Raw genomic sequence first — 24,450 nt, 5'->3', positions numbered from 1 at the left:
CCACTTCAACCCCTACAGTTTCATAAAGTTCCAACAGGTGGTGGCGCTATATGTGGCCTTCGAAATGACATCTGTAACAAGTGTGTTTCAAACACAGACATGTACGAGGTGCATTCAAGTTCTAAGGCCTCAGATTTTTTTTCTCCGGACTGGAAAGAGATAGAAACATGCGCATTGTTTTAAAATGAGGCCGCGTTCATTGTCAATACGTCCCAGAGATGGCAGCACCGTATGGCAGATGGAATTTTGCCGCCAGCGGCGAGAATGAGAACTGTTTTCAATACTTAAAATGGCGACGTTTTCCTTACTTGAACAGCGTGCAATCATTCGTTTTCTGAATTTGCGTGGTGTGAAACCAATTGAAATTCATCGACAGTTGAAGGAGACATGTGGTGATGGAGTTATGGATGTATCGAAAGTGCGTTCGTGGGTGCGACAGTTTAATGAAGGCTGAACATCGTGTGACAACAAACCGAAACAACCTCGGGCTCGATGGTCTGACGACATGATCGAGAAAGTGGAGAGAATTGTTTTGGGGGATCGCCGAATGACTGTTGAACAGATCGCCTCCAGAGTTGGCATTTCTGTGGGTTCTGTGTATACAATCCTGCATGACGACCTTAAAATACGAAAAGTGTCATCCAGGTGGGTGCCACGAATGCTGACGGACGACCACATGGCTGCCCGTGTGGCATGTTGCCAAGCAATGTTGACGCGCAATGACAGCATGAATGGGACTTTCTTTTCGTCGGTTGTGACAATGGATGAGACGTGGATGCCAGTTTTCAATCCAGAAACAAAGCGCCAGTCAGCTCAATGGAAGCACAAAGATTCACCGCCACCAAAAAAATTTCGGGTAACCGCCAGTGCTGGAAAAATGATGGTGTCCATGTTCTGGGACAGCGAGGGCGTAATCCTTACCCATTGCGTTCCAAAGGGCACTACGGTAACAGGTGCATCCTATGAAAATGTTTTGAAGAACAAATTCCTTCCTGCACTTCAACAAAAACGTCCGGGAAGGGCTGCACGTGTGCTGTTTCACCAAGACAACGCACCCGCACATCGAGCTAACGTTACGCAACAGTTTCTTCGTGATAACAACTTTGAAGTGATTCCACATGCTCCCTACTCACCTGACCTGGCTCCTAGTGGCTTTTGGCTTTTTCCGTGGCCACACATTCACCAGCCGTGCTGCTATTGCCTCAGCGATTTTCCAGTGGTCAAAACAGACTCCTAAAGATGCCTTCGCCAGTGCCATGGAATCATGGCGTCAGCGTCGTGAAAAATGTGTACAACTGCAGGGCGATTACGTCGAGAAGTAACGCCAGTTTCATCGATTTCGGGTGAGTAGTTAATTAGAAAAAAAATCGGAGGCCTTAGAACTTGAATGCACCTCGTAATTGAGTTTCTTTTGATGGTAAGCCAGAGATATTTACAGGCACTTGCAGAATGTCTATGGAGACCTGGAAGTGAACAAAATCACAGTGAGTCACTAGGCAAACTGTGCTGTCGTCATTGCAACAAGCTTACACAAACCCATCCGATCTCCTGCTTGCTGGCCGGCTGCACACAGTTGTGACTCCTGCAATGTTGGAACATACGGACACTCTCATTTGAGGTGATCAACAGATCACAATCGAACACCTCGCTGCTCAGCCGGATGTCTCTTTTAGTAATGCTTACGCTCTCACCCACCAAAGATGTGTGCCCACTGGGTTCCTCGCCCACTGGTTTCCTCACCACCTAACAGATGACCATAAAGAGCAATGAAGGGCCATCTGTGTTGAATTGCTTGTACATTACAAAGCTTATTGTGACTGAACTGGAAACAAAATGGCAATCCATGGAGAAGCGCCACACCACCTCTCCTCCCAAAAAAAAGTTCGAAGCCACACACCGTAAGTTGGTAAAATTATGGCAACAGTCTTCTGGGACTCTGAAGAGGTTATTCTATGTGATGTTCTCCCTCACGGTGCTACATTCATCGCCACAAAAATTCCAACAAACCTCTCCCTGTAAATAGTCTTCATGGGTTTGCTGCCGGAACACTATTTATAACAAATCTGTCGGGAAAGCTTGAGAATCACAAACCTCGCCCTCTTAATGACAATGCAAGGACTTACACAAGTCTGCACACCTAAGAGGAACTCACAAAATAGCACTGGAGTGATCCTCCTTATCCACCCTACCACTGGGATCTTATACCTTCCAACTTCCATTTGTTTGGCCCAATGAAGGATGCACTCCATGGGAAACAGTATGTGGATGATGGGGAGGTTATTGATGCAGCAAGATGTTGGCTCCATGGTAGAGTGGTACTATATAGGCATACCTTCCCAGTAAGGTCGTGTAAGGCCATCATATTCGAGGGAGATTATGTTGAAAAATAGTGTTTTGTAGCGAAAGAAGAGGGGAATAATATGGTGCATTGGAATCATGAATAAAACCAACCTGCTTTCAGCAAACAAATATTTTGCCTTAATTACTCAACACCCCTTGTATGTACACATGTTGACAAATAGGGTGAGTAGCAATCTGTGACTGTTTGCTGATGATGCTAAGATGTACAGAAAAGTATCGTCATTGACTGTCTGTAGGAGGGTAATGTAGGAAAATTTAAGTTAATGGAGATCAGTAGGAAAAACAATCCTGTAACGTTCGAATACAGTATTTGAGGTGTGAAGCTTGACATGGTTATACTGATTAAATATCTAGGTGTAACGTTGCTAAGCAATGTGAAATAGAATGACCACATAATGTCAGTATTAAGGAAGGCATATGGTCAACTTATGTTTAATGAATGAATTCTAGGACAGTGTAGCTCATCCACGAAAGACATCACTTACAGAACACTAATGCAACCTATTCTTCAGTGCTTCAAGTGTTTGAAATCTCCAGGAGGTCAGATTACAGGATGAACAGAAACAAATTAGAGGTGTGCTGCTAGATTTGATATTGGTAGATTCAATCAACAAACAAGTATTACAGAAATGCTTTGTAAACTCAAATTGGAATCCCTGGAGGGAAGAAGACAACCTTCTTTTTGTGAAACACTATTAAGAAAATTTAGAGAGATGGTATTTTAAGCTGACTGCAGAATGGTTCTACTGGAATAAACTAACATTTCACGTAACGACCATGAAGGTACCATAAGAGAAAATGGGTTCATACATAGGCATACTGACAGTCATTTTTCCCTCGCACTATTTGCAAGTGACACAGGAAAGGGAATGACTAGTACTCTGTCATGCATTGTGCAGTGGTTTGCTAAATACGTAAGAAGATGTAGATGCAATCAGCATTTTATATCCCCTCTACTTGGTGCCATCATCAGTTATTTTGCTGTCCAATTAGCAAAACTAATCTACTGCTTCTAGTGCCCCATTTCCTAATCTAATTGATTCAGAATCACTTGATTTAGTTTGCCCTACATTCCATTCATTAGCTTTGCTTTACTTTTGTTGATGATCACCATATAATCTTGTTTCAAGACACTGTCTACTATGTTCATCTAATCTTCCATTTTTGTTCCTTCTCCCTGTAGTTCAATTCATTTTCCAAAATTCCTCTCATTTCTTTGAGTGTTTGTATACAATAAACTAAGCATTATCCTGCAGATTTTTACATTTTGCAAGAACCCAAACTGGCCTTCAATTCTGCCAGTTTTTCCATTCTTCTGTGCATAATTCAGATCGGTATTTTGCAACCTAGACTTATTACAGTGATAGTTCAATAGTATTCACATCTGTCTTCTTTCTAATTGAAATTATTACATTCGTCTTGCAGGCTGAGGGTACTTCACCTGCCTCACATATCTTTGACACCAGGTAGAATATTTATGTCATGGCTGACGGGCTCGCCCAAGAAACTCCGTAATGCTGAGGATATGTCGTCTAGAGCTGGGGCCTTATTTCTAATTAGGTCTTTCAATGTTCTGTCAAATACTTCTCAAAGTTATCTCCCATCTCATTTTCATTTACTTTATTCTATTTTGTGTTCAACTTCTATTTTTTCCTCTCTTCCTTTTCCAACTATTGAATCCAAGTCCCCCATTAAATTTTGGACTCCAGTAACTATCTAAATAATTTATGTATTTCATCACACAATCTTTCAATCTCTTCAACATCTGTGTAACTCATTGACCTGTACTACTGTGGCACGTATTGGCGTGATGTCTGTATATCAGTCGAAATTCAGACATTCCATAGAATAGAAACATTTCTATGGTCATCCATCCGACTACTGGAAATGCCTGTCTTATAGGGGTGAGATATAAAATAGTGTGCATCAAATAGATGATGAAATATCAGTTCCTGATAAGGTAGAACAAAATTATAATGTGGCAGTAACATCTCTCTCTGTTTATAAGGCATCTGCAAATATTTATTTAGAGCCAATAGCGAATGTCACAGCGTTCAGCAGTAAAAAAATGAAGCCTCTGTTTTGGAGTGACTTGTGTACAGTGGGAGCCATTACTGAATGGGTTTACTAGTATAAAAATTTGATTTTGATTTTTCACTTGATGTTCATCAGTGCCTTCTGCCTGACAGTAAGTTGCAGTGTCTCAGTCACGGATAGAACCACCCTGAAACTCACATGTTGAACCATCAGCAGCTAAACTCACGTGTTGCTGATGAGGTAACGCTACCGACCTGCGCGTCTAACGATCTGACCGACCAATAGGCCATTCAGTCCCGGCGGCTTCTCTAGGCCTGCCTGTTTATGGCATTAAACTTTCATGCATATAAAAATATGTTTTATTTATGGGTGCCTACAGCTTTCTCCTCCTGGTCAATCCAGACGCATTAACACTTGACTGAGGGCCATGCCATACACTACCAATGACGATGACTTTTATTTAACCCGAATCGATAGTGATGAGTATGATGGGCTTGAGAGGTGAAAGTGTAATAGCACTCTCTTTCCCAAGCCATCCAATTTAATGATAAGAATGTGACTACCAAAAGAAATTTCAGTGTGGCATGGAACCTTATCTTGAGTGGACAAAGCACACTTGATCCAAAAAGAATCGATTAACTGTAATTACAGAAACAGGAAATAATTTAGAGACAATTTTGTTCCTGCCATATCTCTAATTTCTTAGATGGAAAAGTTCACAAACGTACATTTCAATCAATAAAGCAGATAATGTTATACACAAAAAAAGCAATGTGATTTTCAATTACCATCATTACAAAAGATGTAGTTACATAGTTTCTCTGTGAAACTCCAAATTGTTTCCAAAGTTTCATTATTGCATAAAGCAAGCTATATTCGCCTATGGATTACAATGATGTTGCAATTAAACACTATCATCAAGGAATATATGTCTACAGCATAGCTAAATTCATCAGACTGTAGTTCCATCAGTGGCGGGTGTATGTCAGGAGCAACAACAGCCTGAAAACACACAAATCTACTACTAAAATGGTTGCAACAGCAGTGTGGCGAGCACCCACCCTCGACATGGTACCTTGTTTGATCTCAGCCTGCCCACTTCGAACATTCATACTTGAGTAAGCCATGCCCAAGCTTGTTGGTCTCAAGACAGTATGAGCAAGAAATCTGCCCTATTTGCAGACCTCTACACCAAACTTCACTAATTGCCACAATACATAACTTCAACATATCAATTTCACTTTTGAAACTCTCTAATCTGCCTACCCAATTAAAGATTCTAACAATCCATGCACAATGCCATTCCACACTTGGCCTTGCACAGAATGCCAGATTTGTTTCTCCTAATGATATCATACTCTTCAAAGTCCCTACCTGGAGATCCAAAGAGCCGGAGTTGGGAGAGGGGGATGTTTAACTTAAGAGAATACCATCATTAAGCCATACAGCAGAGCTGCGTCTCCTTGGGAAATATAATGGCTGAAGTTTTCCCCTCAATTTCATCCATTCACAATACCAGAAAGTAAGGGCATGTTGGCTAACGTTACAAGGTTGTAGCAGACAATGTCATACTTTTGGATCTACAACTATTAAAAATGCTGCTGCCCCTGTTAAGAAATCACAGGTTAGTTGGTCTCTCTGCCGATACCCCTTCATTATGGTCAGTCTACACAACAGGTATATGTATTACTGACACAAAAAAGGCACATCATCTCAGCAAAGCTCACAGTTCAATGACCATGCTGATAGTGAAACTTCTGTTTCCAATCAACTTGAGCATGTAAATATTGTGTATATTACTAAAACAAGATCAGATTTGTTCCATTATTATATGTGGCTATGCTCTAATACATATAAAGTCTCAATCAAGAAGGCCCTGTCGTCCATCTTGAGCTAGCTGATGAGAAAACTGTAGCTCCAAAGATAATAATTTGCTGTCCATATTTCTCTCATAATGTACTGTAAAAAATTTCTAATGATCTTTAAAATCCTGTAAGAAAATTACTCCCAGAAAACAGTTATGGTGCTCCAAGGTAATGTTCAAACATTAAATAAGATTAAAAAATCTACTGAATCTCATAACTATGTGTAGTCTAAAAGATGTGGCCTCGCCCATCCAGGATGTAAAAACAACTGAATCATTCTAGACCAGATTTTCATTCCAAGCACCTTCTACTCCTTAAATCCTATGAATACTGGTTATAATGGCCTTAGTACCAAAATCACTGGCCTATACAATATTCACTTACAATGAAAGAGTAAAAATATGACTTGGGTGAAAAACTACTATAGAGCAAACATAAAAAGTGTAAACAATCTTTTAACAGGAGAAAAAGTGACTGAAGTACTCTGCAAAATACTTCATATCAAATATATGAAAAGCATTTGCACTATCTCACCCACTCCTAGATATATACATAAAATAATACACTAAGCATCTCAAGGAATTTGTTTATGAACCCAAGTACGTGGATCATGATGTTTTTGTAACAGCCTCACAAGACAAAGATACAACGATTCATTTTCATCTGCTCCAATATTTAATATACTTCGAATTTATATCCAACTCCTCATTGTGATCTGGAATAAGTTTTCCTCTCCAGTTTTTCTAATGTTGTCAGTCAATAATGGATACAATGTTACAACACTGCACTGTGCCACCATCAGAAAACACCTAAGATCTATTGCAAGCTGTCTTGTAACAAGCCTAGCTATTTTTCCCTTTGGTGTGGCAGAGTCTTTGATCACATCAGCTATCATGGTATTTTCACAGATTCCCATATTGTGTATCATGAGCCAAATCCATAGGGGATGTATTGCCACTGACAGTTGCATGACTGCTGGCACTTGATTAAGTCAACAAAACTGCACTTTGAATGATGACTGGTAGTAAACATGTTGGATTACTTCTTAACTGTGTTAAACAAATACTAAGGTATTTGAGAATGAAAGTGTTCCAAATACTACAAATTATGACTCATTCTCCTTCTCATCTCTTTCCTTGATCTTTACAATAATATCTACTCCGTAAGCTATTGTACATAATATCTACTCCGTAAGCTATTGTACATCGTATTGGAGAGGGCACTACCACTTCTTAAATCAACTACTGGACTGTCTCCTAGAAGCCTTTAAAGAGGTAAGGTCAAAGCCATATGCATTAAGGTGGGGATAAGAAAAAAACCTACAGAGTATAAACTTGTTTTCATCAGTCTTGCCTAAGATAGTGGAAACTGTTGTGAAAGACAAAATACTGAATGATATATAAATGAGCCACAGTACGGGTTCAGAATGCGTCAAACCAACCAGCACGGTGATTTTTTTGCCGCCATGTATGACACACATTACACTTTAGTCCCCACTAACATCAGCTCTGTAGTTCCTCTGTTACTTTAACATGAATTTTTGTATAGATTTTTCCTCCATCTATCTGTGACATTTCACAACCTTCACAATCCTTCTCAAGAATTGTGCAGTAAACAGCTTGTCATGTGACAATGAAAGTACAATAGCCATGTATTCTTCACACAAAAATGCCAATTGTAGAGGGTGTTAGTGGTGCAAGTGCAGATGTTTCTACTGATGACTGAGGACAGTATACTGAACATTACATCAGTTTTTACTTCATTTGCAGACTAATAATTACAGCTGTTACAAGTAGTATGTTTTCAGGTAGATTAGTACTTCCAAGTACTAGTTGCAAAAGCCAGCCATTAATGTTTATTTTTCACTGGGCAGCATGTCAGGTATTGAAGAGCAGATGTGTGGATGCAAAATGATAGTCTATGTCGACAGGCATAGTCCACTTCCTAGCAAAGTTACGACCACGCAGAAAACATCACTTAGTGAATTATGTAATGTGTCTGTGGGAAGACTGTTGCACGGAGAGAAAAAACTACCACTCACTTTGAAATGGGTACATACTTAGATACCAATCATCACAATATCTGCACCTACACCCATAAAATCCTGTATATCTCAGTTCTGCCATTGTAATGTTCAGCAACAGAATTTCAGTTCCTCTCAGACTAAACAGGTATAATCATAACAGCCAGCTACAATCATTAACTTGTTCATAAATGTTACTATCTATCATCTGTATTCACATGCGGCACTGCCTTCTAACAAAGATATTGTACAAACATTTGCACTCTTGCCAGAAACAACAGATATTGCAATTTACAGTTCATAAAACAGGTATTGTCTTGACTGCCAACTCATTATGACAAATAATCATGAAAGAATTGTGGAACTCTGCAAGCATCTTGCATAAGCAAGATTAGCCTTTGTGTTAAACATAAATTCTTTCACTTGCAGTTCACAAATGTAACAGCAAACAGTTGTGCTGACACCATACACTTCATCCTATTAGGTCTATTAGGTGATGTGTTATACATGCATAGCTTACCAATGCAAGCTGGATCTCTTCAAGCTCTGCAGCATCATCTAATTTGCTCTTCAAATTTTTAAGTTCTGAATCAACAATTTTCTTCTGGGCTCGCAAGGAGCTTAATGTTTCCAAAGTGTCTTGTAACTGATTATTCAAGTTGTCATATTCCTCCTTGAATGACACAGACCTGTATAATGTGCACAAGAAAATTTGGATGAGAAATCTTACAAAAGATTGTATAATCCTTGACAAAGATATACACTCCAAAATTACTATGTAAAGTTCTTTGTTCCAAAAATAGAATCAATCTGCTTCCTTCTCAGACAAGAACATGTATGAAGATATTCTGCTATCCACAAAACAAAATAAATATTCAGATTATATACAGACACAGATTTAGGAGAAATCATTAAGCCTGATGCAGGGGAAAACGAAAGCCATCAGAGTAAGATTAAGGAAGATGTACTAAGAGCATTTTACTTAAGAAAAGATGCTTATGATAAAGAAATCATTGTCTAGGAATGCAAAAATGTATAACTGCAAGACAGCAATTCAGCCAGAATGCACAAATTCATCACAAGGACTAATTTTAGGATGATTAAAAGAAAATGAAGAAACCAGGATAAAGGAAAGATGGATTTTGAGGACAGTATTAGGAAATAAAACACTTTCCAGAACATTTACTACGTAACAACTTATCTCATCCAATCTGAATAATAGGTGTTCTTTGGGTGAAAATCAGGGAGGAAGCAGATGTAGAAAAGGGAGTGACAACGATTAATGCCAGGACCATCTTAGGCTAGAAGAATATACTGGAGCGACTCCAAAGCCATTGTTCATAAAAACTGGAAGAAAGAGGCAGGAAAGGGCTTGGGTGGTCTCTCTCTCTCTCTCTCTCTCTCTCTCTCTCTCTCTCTCTCTGTGTGTGTGTGTGTGTGTGTGTGTGTGTGTGTGTGTGTGTGTGTGTGTGTGTGTGTGTGTGAGATTGTGGGGGGGGAATGAGAGGGAGGAGCAAGAAGCTAATGGTATAAGTTGCAAACCAGTCACTGAAGCAACCCATGTTGTGTGTGTGTGTGTGCGCGCGCGCGCGCGCGCAGAGGGGGGGGGGGGGGGGGGGCAGGGGGCAGATGTAAATCGGTTACTGAAGTTATCCTTGTTGTGCTGAGTAACTGGTTGGTGTTTGGTTTGAACAATCGCTTGTGAATGAGACCCATCATGCATCAACACCATTCAAAATATGCATGGCTTTTCGTGTGACACATTCTCCAATCCATGAAGGGGCGTGACCAAACTGGGCGAGGGCAAGTTGACCACAAAGTGCCAGAACATGCTGCTGAGTACAATATGATCAACTTTAATAGTTGCTTTATTACCTGTTCCATCTACACCTAGAAATGAGGTAAATAATTTCTTGTTTGAAAATATGGACCAAAAATAAAATTTGAGCTATGTAGTGGCTTGGTGACCACTGCCATTATCAAATGTAATTTAATAACACTTCCTGCTAGCAATGACATCAAACTCATGAGATGCAATTTAATAACACTTTTTCATACCTCTTAATATCAATGAAAGTTAGTTGTAAATGAGGGCATATTGAATAACAGGACGAGATATGAGTAATAAGGACATTTTCAAGCTGTTGATATTGCTATGTGTTTGGTTATTACAACAGTATTTGAGATGATATGTAAATCAATGATACTATGAATAACCAAGAAATTGTATGACAACAATGTGTAGGCCTCCACCTATGGTAATTTCTTAACGCAATCAGCTCAGTAAATCGAGTCCAATCCTTGAATGTCAAAGACCATATTATTTCAAAAATTGAGGTTTCAGTAGATAAATGTCCATTTATCAAGTAAGACACCACTTATCAATGATTTCTGGTCTCTTATGAAACACTGATGTCAGTTATGAATGGCTATATGGATGGAGTGAAAGTGACTGTTTAGTTCTCTGCAATATCCATATATGTTCTGTTATTACTGTACATGTACTCGTTGGACAGGGAAAGGTGATCACAATAGCATATTATTTTCTTGTAATATGGCTCCACAGCACCTATAAATTCTTTGAAAGACATCATATTGCTTTTATTTGTTACTGTTTTTTTTTATTTCACTACCACAGTTTTGGTATTTGTGCCTTTTCAATAATTTAAAGAACATAATACAACATACTGAGAACAACATAGTATGGGATTAACAGTACATACAACCAATTTTGCAGTTTGCTGACATTCATATACTCACAAGATACTTGACATGCTGGTTGGTTTTGTTTTGGGGCTGGTGTGCCTCACAATTGTCCCTAATTTGTTCTTCATACGGAATCTGATTCACACATTAGTTTTACAAAAATTATAGGCTCTTCTACATGATGTATCACCACAATAAGGTAAAGCAATGCATTTCATTTTGTCTGGTTCTTCTTCTACGGTTAAAGTTATTTCTTCATCCACACTCTCGCTTTTGTTCTGTAACTTTGTAATACACCTTTTGTATATAGCCATTATATGTTGATATCCGTTTTTTGTACACATAACTCTTCAATAATTTCATTCTATTCTAAACGGAGGTTAATTACTATTTGGTCATGGAGTGAAAATATGATTTCTTGTGTACTGCTAGGTGGCACAAAGTGTTGTGGATTACGTTGTCAGTGCAGTTTGGCGTCCAAAATATTCCGACTTTCTGGGTGCTATCATCCTTCTTTATCATCAAATCTAAAAACTTAATGGCCTGGTGATTTTCTAGTTCCACAGCAAAAACAGTATATGGACGTACACTGTCAAATTGTGAAAGCATACTTTTGATTCAGCTATCGTGCCATTTAAGAGAACAGGAGTATTGTCTACATACCTTGTATAACATAAAATCTTGGTAGATGCATTAGTACATTTTCCAAAGAACTGGTTCTCTATATGGTCTACAAAAATATTTGGCAATATGCTGGCAATACAACGGCCAATGCCAACACCATGAAGCCAGATGAATTGTAGTAAATCGATAATTCCATCAGTGTCAGCTAGTCCCAATTTTTTTGGGTATGGTCTCTTTAGGGTTCCTTACCTAAGTCGAAAGAAGGCCCCGGGAGGAGACAACATTCCATTAGAACTACTGACAGCCTTGGGAGAGCCAGGCCTAACAAAACTCCACCATCTAGTGAGCAAGATGTATGAGACAGGCGAAATACCCTCAGACTTCAAGAAGAATATAATAATTCCAATCCCAAAGAAAGCAAGTGTTGACAGATGTGAAAATTACCGAACTGTCAGTTTAATAAGCCACGGCTGCAAAATACTAACACGAATTCTTTAAAGACGAATGAAAAAACTGGTAGAGGCCGACCTCGGGGAAGATCAGTTTGGATTCCGTAGAAATGTTGGAACACGTGAGGCAATAATGACCCTACGACTTATCTTAGAAAATAGATTAGGGAAAGGAAAATGTACGTTTCTAGCATTTGTAGACTTAGAGAAAGCTTTTGACAATGTTGACTGGAATACTCACTTTCAAATTCTGAAGGTGGCAGGGGTAAAATACAGGGAGCAAAGGGCTATTTACAATTTGTACAGAAACTAGATGGCAGTTATAAGAGTCGAAGGGCATGAAAGGGAAGCAGTGGTTGGGAAGTGAGTGAGACAGGGTTGTAGCCTATCCCCAATATTATTCAATCTTTATATTGAGCAAGCAGTGAAGGAAACAAAAGAAAAAGTATTTGTATGGAGTGTAGCCATGTATGGAAGTGAAACACGGATGATAAATAGTTTGGACAAAAAGAGAATAGAAGCTTTCGAAATGTGGTGCTACAGAAGAATGCTGAAGAGTAGATGGGTAGATCACATAAGTAATGAAGAGGTATTGAATAGAATTGGGGAGGAGTTTGTGGCACAACTTGACTAGAAGAAGGGATCGGTTGGTAGGACATGTTCTGAGGCATCAAGGGTTCACCAATTTAGTATTGGAGGACAGCGTGGAGGGTAGAAATTGTAGAGGGAGACCAAGAGATGAGTACACTAACCAGATTCAGAAGGATGTAGGTTGCAGTAGGTACTGGGAGATGAAGAAGCTCACACAGGATAGAGTAGCATGGAGAGCTGCATCAAACCAGTCTCAGGACTGAAGACCACAACAACAACAAACATTGATAGCTGTTATACCTGTAAGTTGTCAAGATCTTGCTGGCTCTGCAGTAATTTAAAAAAAAAAGTGTAGTTACAGAAAGAATCCCTGATACTCAATGAAATTCCCTGATATTTCCATGACATTTCCTGTGTACCTGAAATTCTCTGATGATCACCTATATTCCTTGTTTTCCCAGTCTGTGGCCACCCTAAGTATCATTTGTTGAAAAGTGGTTCTGGTAATTTATTCAAATTTAACAATACTGTATGTACCTCATAATTGTGACTCCAGATGTATACAACACAAAAGAGACACAAAACGTTTCAAAAGCTGACACAGTGTTATAGTGGGCACCCGCTTATTAAGGCTTTGGAAAAGTACAGTGTGTACAATAAATTAATCCTCAATTATTTCACAGAGATATTAATTAAGTAGGTCAGATTAAGTAGGCTGAATAGTATAGGGCCTGGATAGTCATGAGGCAGATACTCTAGTCTCTACTGTACAGTGTAACCTCGCATAGCAAGCCAAATTCATTCCAGACTCTTTCTCATAGTGCAAAACACTCGTTAAGTGAAACAATTTACCCCATATAAATTAATATAAAATACAATAAAGCATTCCGTGTAGAAAAAGTACTAAAAGTTTTCTTATCCGTGCCATTTATTCAAAGGAAATTATATATACAGTATTATGTACTTTATTATTCATGATACGTAACTAATTCTTCTTTACTAGGTATCTACCTATAGTCTTTTGTTCTGCCGACACTTCAACACAAATGCAACAGCATTAGCGTACAATAAATTTGTAGTATGTGTAGCCACTGCTTTATTGGGGTAATGATTTTCAATGTACGATGCAACCGATTCCCATGCTTTCAGCATTTCTTTCATTGCGCCAGATGATTGCTGTTCCGCCTCCTCCTCCTCCTCCTACTACTACTACTACTACTACTACAGGTTCCACAAGTACGGAATAAAATGTCTCAATGTCACGTTCGACAACACACTCCGGGCTAAGCTTCTTCTGAGCAAAAGTGAGTGTTCTCTTGGTAACCCTTCCCACACCTTTTTGATCATCTTGATGCAGGCAATGGCGTTCAAGTGATGTTTCCAAAACTCTCTCAGCATGAGATTGGTAGCTTCAATCAGCTCAAAGCAATGTTTGAAGAGTGCTGTTGTGTAGAGCTTCTTAAATTTAGAAATAATCTTCTGGTAACTGGAGTAACAGAATGGTGTTGGGAGGCAGAAATTGGATCTTGATTACTTAAAATTCTTCAAGGAAGCAGTCTTGTACACATTTTTAAATACCTTTGATGTGCAGCAACATGTACACTGCATATTTGAATTCCACCAAACACCGCATCTTACTTTCCGAAACTTTGGAATTGAGACTGTGATGTGCTTTTTTAAGACAGTCATAGCTCATGTCATGTGATCTCGCCAGCTGATGGCAGCATAGGACACGTGATGTAGTAAGCCAATAGCAAGATCACTTTTCAGTAGCGCGAAACACACACATAAGAAAAGTTAATGGTTTAAATTAATATAAATAGTATTCACATAATATTGGTCTCTAAGTTTAATAAGCTGGAACAGAAGCTAAGCTTCCACGTATACTGTTGATCTTTTTTGCGCGTGTTACACTTCAAGATACATCACACAAATGTGCCAGTAAAATTTTTAACAACGACGTAAATGTCTAATCTTCTGGGCTCGAAATTCTTCTAAATGGTCGTCCTCAAAGAGTTGATTTTTAAATGAGGGTCAAACGCTTTGTGATTTAAGAAATTCATTTTACATTCTCGCACATAGTTCATCTTGTGAAATATGCTTTGAATGTAACGCTTTTCAAATCACCATTCGCAATAATTTCCCGTGACTTGTTAGAAATCGGTTCATTTCAGCAGTTGCAAGAGAGCACCAGGTAACAGGCGTCACCGTGCTTGCGTAGGTACGACGACGCAGGAAGCCCCATATGTTCGTACATGTAAAACATTAAAAGATCTTACATATGTCATAAGAGAAACAGGACATCAGACGATACCTTAAGAGCATTGGAATTTCGTGAACCATATTAAAACGCAGAATTCGGCTTAAAATGCACATCCATGTGTAAATTTTCTTGGAGTACCAGTACTGTATTATCTCATGTTTGGTTCTTTATTATGGCATAACGCCATTGGTGCACTTGAAATGCAGCGAACAGTTGAAACTAGTCAATAGTGTGAAATTAAACACTTCGTTTCAAATAAATTGACCGCCTCAGCAGAAAAGATTAATTTTAAGCCAAATCTCTTTAGCAAACCAGCTAAAATAACTTCCTTGTTCTGTAAGGTGATTAATGCTTGACTGTCAGAAAGGTGGAAATAAAATCTGAAACTAATAACATATTTTAGCCTTCCGTAATTATGCGAACATATTTTAATTCATTTAATAGCTCCCGTCCACAAAAATCTGTTTTGTTATCATTTAACATGAGAACAATAAACAAAGAGGAAACAACAAAATCAATGAACGTAAACACTGGTCACGTGGAGACTCCCCACCTCAACTCAGACTGTTCTGTGCATCAGCCCCAGATTTACTATATTTCCGAACCGGGGCAATATTAAGAAGCGGTGCCCACCCACACTTCTATAACCAGAAGTGGGAGAAGGTATTAGTCATACATAACTCAACTGCGCATGCTCAAAAGAGTACCGCAACAGCTCAAACAAATCCAATTTAAACAGTTGTCACGTCACGCTCATCGGAGGCAATTTGTTGTTATAAAGCATTGCATAGTCTTCCTTAAGCCCTTGACACACTTTGCTGTTGGCAGACATGTATGAGCACTGTTTTGTTGTTGTATATGGCGCATTTACTTTGCAACTTAAGTTTTATTTGCGTTTTCTCATTCATGTTTTGTTGCTGCAGTATTATTCTGCAGTAGTGTGATACAGTAATATCCTTTGTTAGACTACTGGTTCTCACCAGTCAAAATCAGAAAAATTTAACTGAAAACTAAAACAATGAAAAATTCCCGGAATTCTAGAGAATTCCCGGGTTTTCCCGGTTTTCTCCCAGATGAAAAAATTCCCGGGTATTTCCTGGATCTCCCGGTTGTCCTAGGTTGTATACACCCTGGCATAACTTGTAGTCTGTGAAAAAACAATGAAAATTGGTCTTTTTTAGCGTGTGTTACTCTTTACGATATATCAAACACAAACAAGACAGTAAAATTTTACGTAATGGCATAAATGGCTGGTATTTTGGCCCCAAAATTTTTCTAAGTGGCTGGTCCTCAGTGTTAAGTTTTGAATGAGAGTCTAACGCTGTGTAATTTAAGAAATTCATCGCACATTCTCACAAGTAACATAATTCATCTAGCATAAAAGGAAACTTAAGTTTTAAGTAACGCTTCTCAAACCAAGTCGCAATATTTTCCCACGGTGTGTTAGAAATGTAAACAGTTGTGACATCACATTCATCAAGAGCAGTTTCTTGTACTACACAGTCTTCATCACGCTCATCGAAACGAGGTTCATCAGAAAGACGCATCGAAAGCAATTTGTTGTCACAAAATACTGCATACTCTTTAACACATTCTGCTGTCAGCAGAAGCTTGTGTGTGCACTGTGTTTTGTTGTTGTAAATAGAGCATTTTCTTTGCACCTGACATTTTATTTTGGTGTTATTCTCTAATTTATGTTTTATTGCTGCACTATTACTCTGAAGTAACGAGCTAAAGTAAAATTCTTTGTTAGAGTATCAGTTCTTACCAGTCAAAATTACAATAATTTAACTGAAAATTAAAATTCCTGGAATTCTAAAAAATTCCCGCATTTTTCCTGGATTCCTCCCGAATGAAAAAATTCCCAGGTTTTTCCCGAATTTCCCTGTTGTCCCAGGGCCTGCACACCCTGTTATATAATTATGCATGGATTCAAACCAATTCTAGAATCATTTTTCCACTCTGATGTTTGTACCTAAAAAATCATGATTTTGGAAGGATTCAATAGCTTCTCGAGGAGAGGAAAACTTTTTGTTTGACACAACAGAACATACGGCAGGCTCCAGGCAATAAATTGGGTTAATAAATAAATAAATATATGACATGTGACATTAATTTCATGTTTTTATCTTTCAAATAATCAATTATTTGACATGTTATGTGATATCTAACATTGTCATCATGAATAATGATGCGACACTACCAGTTGTTTTTCCTGAATTCATCAACAACAAACTGTTGTGTACCATTCAGCATTAACTACTCTTCAGTTTCCTGAAGCAATGGTAGCAACATCTCCAGGGTAATCAAAGAAAGAAGCAACTATTTTCTTGTTTTTTTACTCTTCAGTTTCCTGAAGCAATGGTAGCAACATCACCAGGGTAATCAAAGAAAGAAGCAACTATTTTCTTGTTAGTGATTCATAAATGAACCACTTTTGTTGGTTTTGGTTCACCTTGGAACAGCAAAATAATTGACCAATGCTCAGTTTCCGTTTGTATGAAGTATCCAAGTTTCGTCTCCCATTACAACACTGTGTAAGGATTTTGCATTTCCTTGCTACAGTTTTTTTGGGTATATCTTTGCTTCATTTGAAATGAGCCTGAAAAGATCTTTTATGCAGCAAAATGTTCATGCAAAATCAATGTACTGCAGTCTTCAACATGCCTAAGAATGCCTTTACCTCACATAAATCACAGACCAATCCTTCTCAATCATGCTGTGCAATGACAACCAATTTTGGTCAACCTTCAGGAAATTCACCACTGTTCGAAGCACAATCATGATGAAATTCTGCATGATCATGATGAACATGTTTCTTGAAGTTTTCCCAGCAAATAGAAAATTCTATCATCTTTTAGGCATGCAACTGGGACACAAAATAATTTTCTTCCAGGTATACAGCTGAAAGATGATGGAACATACTTGTAAATAGTCTTTTCTGAACATGACTGATTATCAAAAATAAACAAAGCTATCTGATGAATTGTTGTTAAGTTGCACCTTTAAAAAAATTGTAAAAAATCATCCACCGAAAACATTAATTCAAAATTTCCATTTCTTCATAACAGTTTCTTTAATCACTCACTGTAAACAAGTTTCTTTAATCACTCACTGTAAACAAACTACTAGGCCAATTTCTCATCTCCAATTATATTAACAATAACAAACAACAAATGTTAAAGCAATAGTAATTTAATCTCTCAACAGCACCATCTACTGGTCATTTGTAAAAACTTGAAAATGTAACCCTTATAATTCTTCCAGTATACTGAACATTCTCTCTATACATCTTGTATGCCAATTGCGAGAGCTCAAAAGATATTTAGTTTAAGCAGACAGTAAGTAAAACCTTGTGGCTGCTACTTCAGAAAATATGTAGAGGACGAGTTCAAACCATAACATCAGAAAACTGAAGTATAACAGTATGAATTGTATCCTCAATATTATGCAGCAAATTTGAAACTGGTTTACCAGAACCTGTCAAGGTGCTAAGGTATGTATGAGTGCCTGTAGTTTGTTTCCATGTGTTTAATTTGGACATAAACAACAGTGTCAAAACGCCACTGCAAGTCCAAAACTGTAATGAAAATAGTAATACCTACTTACCCACTAATCGCTTCCAATAAAGATGTATGTTCTTTTGGCTTTTTTGTGGCAAAATCTTGACTTGCACCTTGGAATATGAAAAAATATTCACTTATTCCAAGATCTTTCAACTGAGACAGATATTCTTCTTTTGTTACATCCTGAAAATATCACATAATTTTTTGTTGTAATCAAAATTTTACAAATTCTGAATTTTTTTAACTTGCAGTATTTGTCAAGTGATGAGGAAAAAAAAGCTGCAGCAGTGGAAGAAATAAACTAAATTCCTAATGGAGGAAACTTAAATTTAGATGTCAGTTGCTTCTAATAGCACCTTTGCATCAGGAGAGTTTACTTGAGCAAAATGGGCAGTTCAACAAGACTAGTTCCCCATTCTATTAGACTGTATAGTAATAGTGTTAAATGTTTGGGACTCAAACTCGACAACCATCTCCCGAAAGAAGTAGAAAGTGTTCAAGAATCAACAAACTTTAAAAACCTTAAGAGCACTCCTAAGAGCATTGCTTTTACAGCATACAAGACTTTCTTGAGTGTGATCTATCATAAATTAAATTATATATTTTTATTACATTTCAAAATCAAACTGTTTCATTACAAATAACCTATTGTCCATTAATGAACTTTTGCTGTTTGATTATAATCAGCACTATTATTTGAACTTATTCTCACTCTGGTATTATGATGAATACATATGTAATACATCTTCAGTGAGATGTAATTTATAAGAAACGCAGTGCTATGTCTATAAATGTTCTCATATCATCTGCTTGACTTGTTCCATATCTTGTTGTACATTTGTGCACTGAATGATTGGGCAGATCAATAAATATTCAAATACAAATGCAAGTACCTATATTTTCAGAGAAGAGGATGATTCACACACAAAAACTATTAAATTAGGGATTGAATCACTTGTACTTAGCTGTCCTATATTTTGGAACAATTAGTTCCTTATATGACAATAGTGCTGTTATTTGACTATGTATTTTTGGGCATGTCTGTACAATGTCTCATCATCAAAACATTACAGTTCATACTGGTATAGTTAAAACATAAGAACAAAGCATAAACAGGGGTACAATTAACACTGCACAGCAGATACCCTTTAACATTTTGTGCAGTACTGATGTCACCTAACACAGTACCATGCAATGAGCAAAACATGTTTTATGCATACCATGGAAGGCAGTTGTTTTATCAAATTTTACTTCTGTATCGTCATCAGGCAAAACATCTTACCATCTCTGACAGGATGCTGATTTAGTTAAAAGCACGCCAGGCTTGCCGCACAGATGCTTAACTGATTTAGTTAAAAGCACGCCAGGCATGCCGCACAGATGCTTAAACTTAGCCAATTACTGTCATAGCAATTCATGGCATACACTAACAAGGCAAAACACTAACCACTGCACACCATGAGATTGAATACCATCTAGTCGCATTTTGGGCATGTGACACAGAAGCAGAAATATATAAGCAGAACAGGGATTAATAGGAATCATTATATTGATGATACGAGCCAAAAATGAGGAAATCTACTGATATGTGCAACTTGGAGAAAGGGCAGATTGCTATGGCCAAACATCTTGGAAAAGGTGAAGCTGGTTAGCTGTTTGCACGCTACTGTCACATCTGTGGAAAGTGGTTGAAGGATAGTGAAACCAAAGCATGGGAAAGGTGTTGGTGGTCTATGCCTCATCACAAAATATGGAGGTTGGAGACTTGCTCACTCTGTAAAGCAGGACAGGCACTGACGTGTGGCAGTTCTGATGACAGTGTATGCAATATTGGTGCAGGTACAAGTGTTACAGAGTGCTGTGTTCAGCGCACATTCTTGAACATGGGGCTCCACAGCAGACAGCCCCTATGTGTTCCCACATTGACCCAACAAAAAAATCATTATTACTGCAGTGTTTTGGCTAATCAGTTTATAAAATACTAGAACAATTGTGTGTCAAACCAGTCTGTTTGAGTTTCCATGCAAACATCTGCACCGCATCTCCATGCTAACATCTGTTGTGTCTTCCTTGAACTTTAATACCTTGCTAGTGTGCACTGCAAGTAGATAATTTAAAAATAATAGAAAGTTTGGAGAACCTGCACTTTATAACAGCTGAACTATAGTTGTTCTTAAAAATACTGTATTTGTTTTCAATACATGCAACCTGATTTCTGTCTCACAGATATAGTTGCAGCCAGACTTTTAGTTATTCTTTTCATGGCAGATGTTGTTAAGTAGCAGTTTCTAAAACCACGCCATGCTTTTCACAATTATTTACTTTTGAAAGAATGCTTTCTAATATCACTGCAATAATTTCTTCAGCCACTTTCTTTGGGCTGCTTTAAATCTACGCACCGGGACAGGTTGGAGTTGAACGTACTGGACTGGCCCATGCCTAGCTGGCACAAGCCACCACCATCCAGCGTCTTCACATTCCATAACAGATCAAGAGAAAGGGAGGAAATCCAATTCACGATTTTCACGTTGTAAAAACTGTTGACGGTATATAAAACTGCACCACATGGGTTTTTTAACTTATTTTTGCTTAAAGGATTTACTTTCCCTGCAAAAGAAGAAAACATCTACTTTTTATTATGCACGACTTTTAGTTCCATTAATGTTTCTCAATCGATTTTGAAGAAAGTATGCATTTAAAGCATCTGATTTTTGTACATGTGGCAATGCTGCATCTCAGCTTTTCAACAAACCATTTACCTTTTCGTAATTAATAACAGTCATTGTGAAATGATACTGTTTGTCAAGTGTGTTCACTTAATTTACAAATCTAGTAAAAAGTAAAAAAGATTTTTGAAATGGTAGTGACAGTGGTATCTGCCTCCTTTCACAGGTAAAGGTGAGTTACTGTGTGCTGTCAATTCCACGATCGCACGGCTATGGAGCATGCGTGAGTTTTGATTAGTGTCAAACACTGCAGGACATAAAAACAAATTACTAGAGATCAATAAAGGCCTAGTATCGGACCATCATGTGATTTTAATCATCCATGTTCAGAAAGCTCCAAATGCAAACAAATTCCTCCTCTGCAATGGGTTAATTACACTCGACAGTCATCTCCTATGGTTTTACAATAGGCCACACTTTACTTTATAAAAGCCAAGCAATTGTTTGAAGCATGCGCACAAATTAAGCTGTACGGCACATTTTGACATTTTGTAGGATTGTGTAGAGTAATGTATACGATAGCTTGAATCGCTTGCTGTAGTAGTTGACCTGTTTAAAATTAACTTCTGGTAATGGACAGGATATTTAGCGGAAAAAACTTTGTGATGCTGGATTGGTAGAAAAGGTAGGTCCTGCAAAACAGATTCCAATGCAGGTGAGTAGAAAAACGCTGTATTGGAGTTTGTAAAAAGGCATTTGTGTTCCAAACAGCGGCGTATGTGCCCTGTGGAGTACATGGCTCTAGTGGCATACATTATGTGCATCTTCTGAAAGTAATTACAGCAAAAGTAGGTAACATGAATAAAATTAACTACAGTTCCATCATTACCATCAACAAAAAAATATAATATCAGAGTGTATACATGGACAAGGAAAAAAAAATCCCGGATTTTTCCCGGATTTCTCGGTTGAAAATACACTTTCTCCCAGGTGGAAATATATTTTTCCCCATGTTATGTGAGAGTATACTTTTCCTCGGCACTGTAAAACTTATCAGCCTTCTGAATGTTTATGGTTTTATATGCCGAAGTAGAATTTCTCATCAGCACTTTAGAAAACGAAACTCAGGGAAGGGAGGGGAGGGGAGGGGAGGGGGGGGGAGGGAGGAACACGTTTTGGAAAGATCTTTGATGTGATGTGCAGCAGCAACATGTACGCTGCATATTTTCGTGTTACGAAGATATAAATTCGAATTCCACCAAACACCGCATGTTACTTTCCAAGGCATCAAAATCGAGATTGTGACGCGCTTTTGTAAGACAGTCATAGCTCATGTCATGTGATCTCGCTAGCTGATGACAGCATAGGACACGTGATGTAGTCAGCCAATAGCATGATCACTCTTAAGTAGCGCAAACACACAAATAAGAAAAGTTGATGGTTTAAATTAATATACATAGTATTGCTACAAGAAAAACAGAGGTTTCACATATAATCATAGTCTCGAAGATTAATAAGCTGCAAGAGAAGCTAAGCTCCCACATATAATGTTTATATTTTTTGCGCGCATTACACTTTCACACAAATGTGCCAGTAAAATTTTTACTAACGACGTAAATGTCTGATCTTTTGGTCGCCCTCAGAGGTTTTTAATTGAGAGTCAAATGCTCTGTGATTTAAGAAATTCATCGTACATTCTCACATATAGTTCATCTTGTGTAAAAGGAAATTTACTTTGAAAGTAACGCTTTTCAAACCACCATCCGCAATGTTTTCCCGTGACCTGTTAGAAACTGATTTTTTCAGCAGTTGTCAGATAGTGCCAGATAACAGGCACCACCACTCTTGCGCAGCTACAATGACACAGGAAGCCCGTATGTTAGTGCGTGTAAAACATTAAAAGATCTTGCACTATGTCACAAAAGAAACAAGACATCAGAGGACACGTCAAGTTTATCGGAATTTCATGAACTACACTAAAATGCATAATTGGGCTTAAAGTGCACTTTCGTACGTCCAGATTTGGATGTAAATTTTCTTGAGTACCAGTACTGTATCATCTCATGTTTGGTTCTTTATTATGGCATAATGCCATGCGAGCTAGAAGATGGAAAATGTGCACTTGAAATGCAGCGAACAGTTGAAACTAGCCAACAGTGTGAATTTAAACACTTCGTTTCAAATAAATTGACTGCCTCAGCACAAAATATTAATAAAAGCCAAATATCTTTAGCAAAGCGACAAAAATAACTTCATTGTTCTGCAAGGTGATTAATGCTTGACTGTCAGAAAGGTGGAAATAAAACCTGAAAATAATAACATATTTTAGCCTTCCGTAATTATGCGAACGTATTTTAATTCATTTGATAGCTCCCAGCCACAGATATCCGTTTTGTTTTCATTTGATGTGAGAGGAATAAATGAAGAGGAAACTGCAAGATCACTAAATGTAAACACAGGTCACGTGAAGACTACCCACCTCCCCACCACAACTCAGACTGCTCTGTGCATCAACCCCGGATCTACGATATTTTCGAACCAGGGCAATACTAGATAGTGGCACCCAGCCACACATCTGTAGCCAGAAGCGGGAGAAGGTACTACCTATACGCGACTCAACTGTGCATGCACAAGAGCCCGCCCGCGACTGCTCAAACGAATCTAATGTCGACAGCTGTCACATCTTGTTCATCAGAGGAAACTTGTGGTTATGAATCATTGCATAGTCATTCTAAAGCCTTTGACACACTTTGCTGTTGGCAGATGCTTGTATGAGCACTATGTTTTGTTGTTGTATATGGCGGATTTCCTTTGCAGCTTAAGTTCTATTTTCATTTTTTCTTCCTCTTGTTAATGTTTTGTTGCTGCAGTATTATCCTGCAGACACGGGATACAGTAATATCCTTTGTTGGACTATTTGTTCTTACCAGTCAAAATCACAAAAATTTAGCTGAAAACTAAAACAATGAAACATTCCCAGAATTGTAAAAAATTCCTGGGTTTTTCCCGGTTTTCTCCCAGATGAAACAATTCCCAGGCTTTTCCCGGTTGTCCTAGGTCGTATACACCCTGAATATACACCCTGAACACTGCTATATTATTAAAAGAGAAAGTAAAATACAATAATTCAGTTGAATATTAGGTAGTAATATTGACTGGATGATTCAGGATCATGTATGCAATGCAGAAGCTTGTTCAAAAGAAGGATGCGAGGACTTAAACCTGGAAATGAAGTTAAAGCTGTATGGAGAATATAATGCCTTGATACATGATGAGCAGTACATTTACTTGATAACTCC

At 38.1% G+C, this 24,450-nt stretch overlaps 1 protein-coding gene across 1 annotated transcript in view; it reads right to left on the bottom strand.

The window, feature by feature from the left end:
* Positions 1-24,450, bottom strand: part of LOC124613374 (structural maintenance of chromosomes protein 1A-like) — a 100,295-nt gene that overhangs the window by 71,752 nt on the left and 4,093 nt on the right. Inside the window, exons 2-3 of the mRNA XM_047142075.1 lie at positions 18,529-18,668; positions 8,807-8,975 (exon numbers count right to left, since the gene is read on the bottom strand). Of these exons, the coding sequence (XP_046998031.1) occupies positions 8,807-8,975; positions 18,529-18,668 (309 nt within the window). The remainder of the gene's footprint in view (positions 1-8,806; positions 8,976-18,528; positions 18,669-24,450) is intronic.

This window comes from Schistocerca americana, chromosome 4 (assembly GCF_021461395.2).
Source record: "Schistocerca americana isolate TAMUIC-IGC-003095 chromosome 4, iqSchAmer2.1, whole genome shotgun sequence".
Lineage (NCBI taxonomy): Eukaryota > Metazoa > Arthropoda > Insecta > Orthoptera > Acrididae > Schistocerca > Schistocerca americana.
This window is presented reverse-complemented; position numbering and strand designations above follow the sequence as displayed.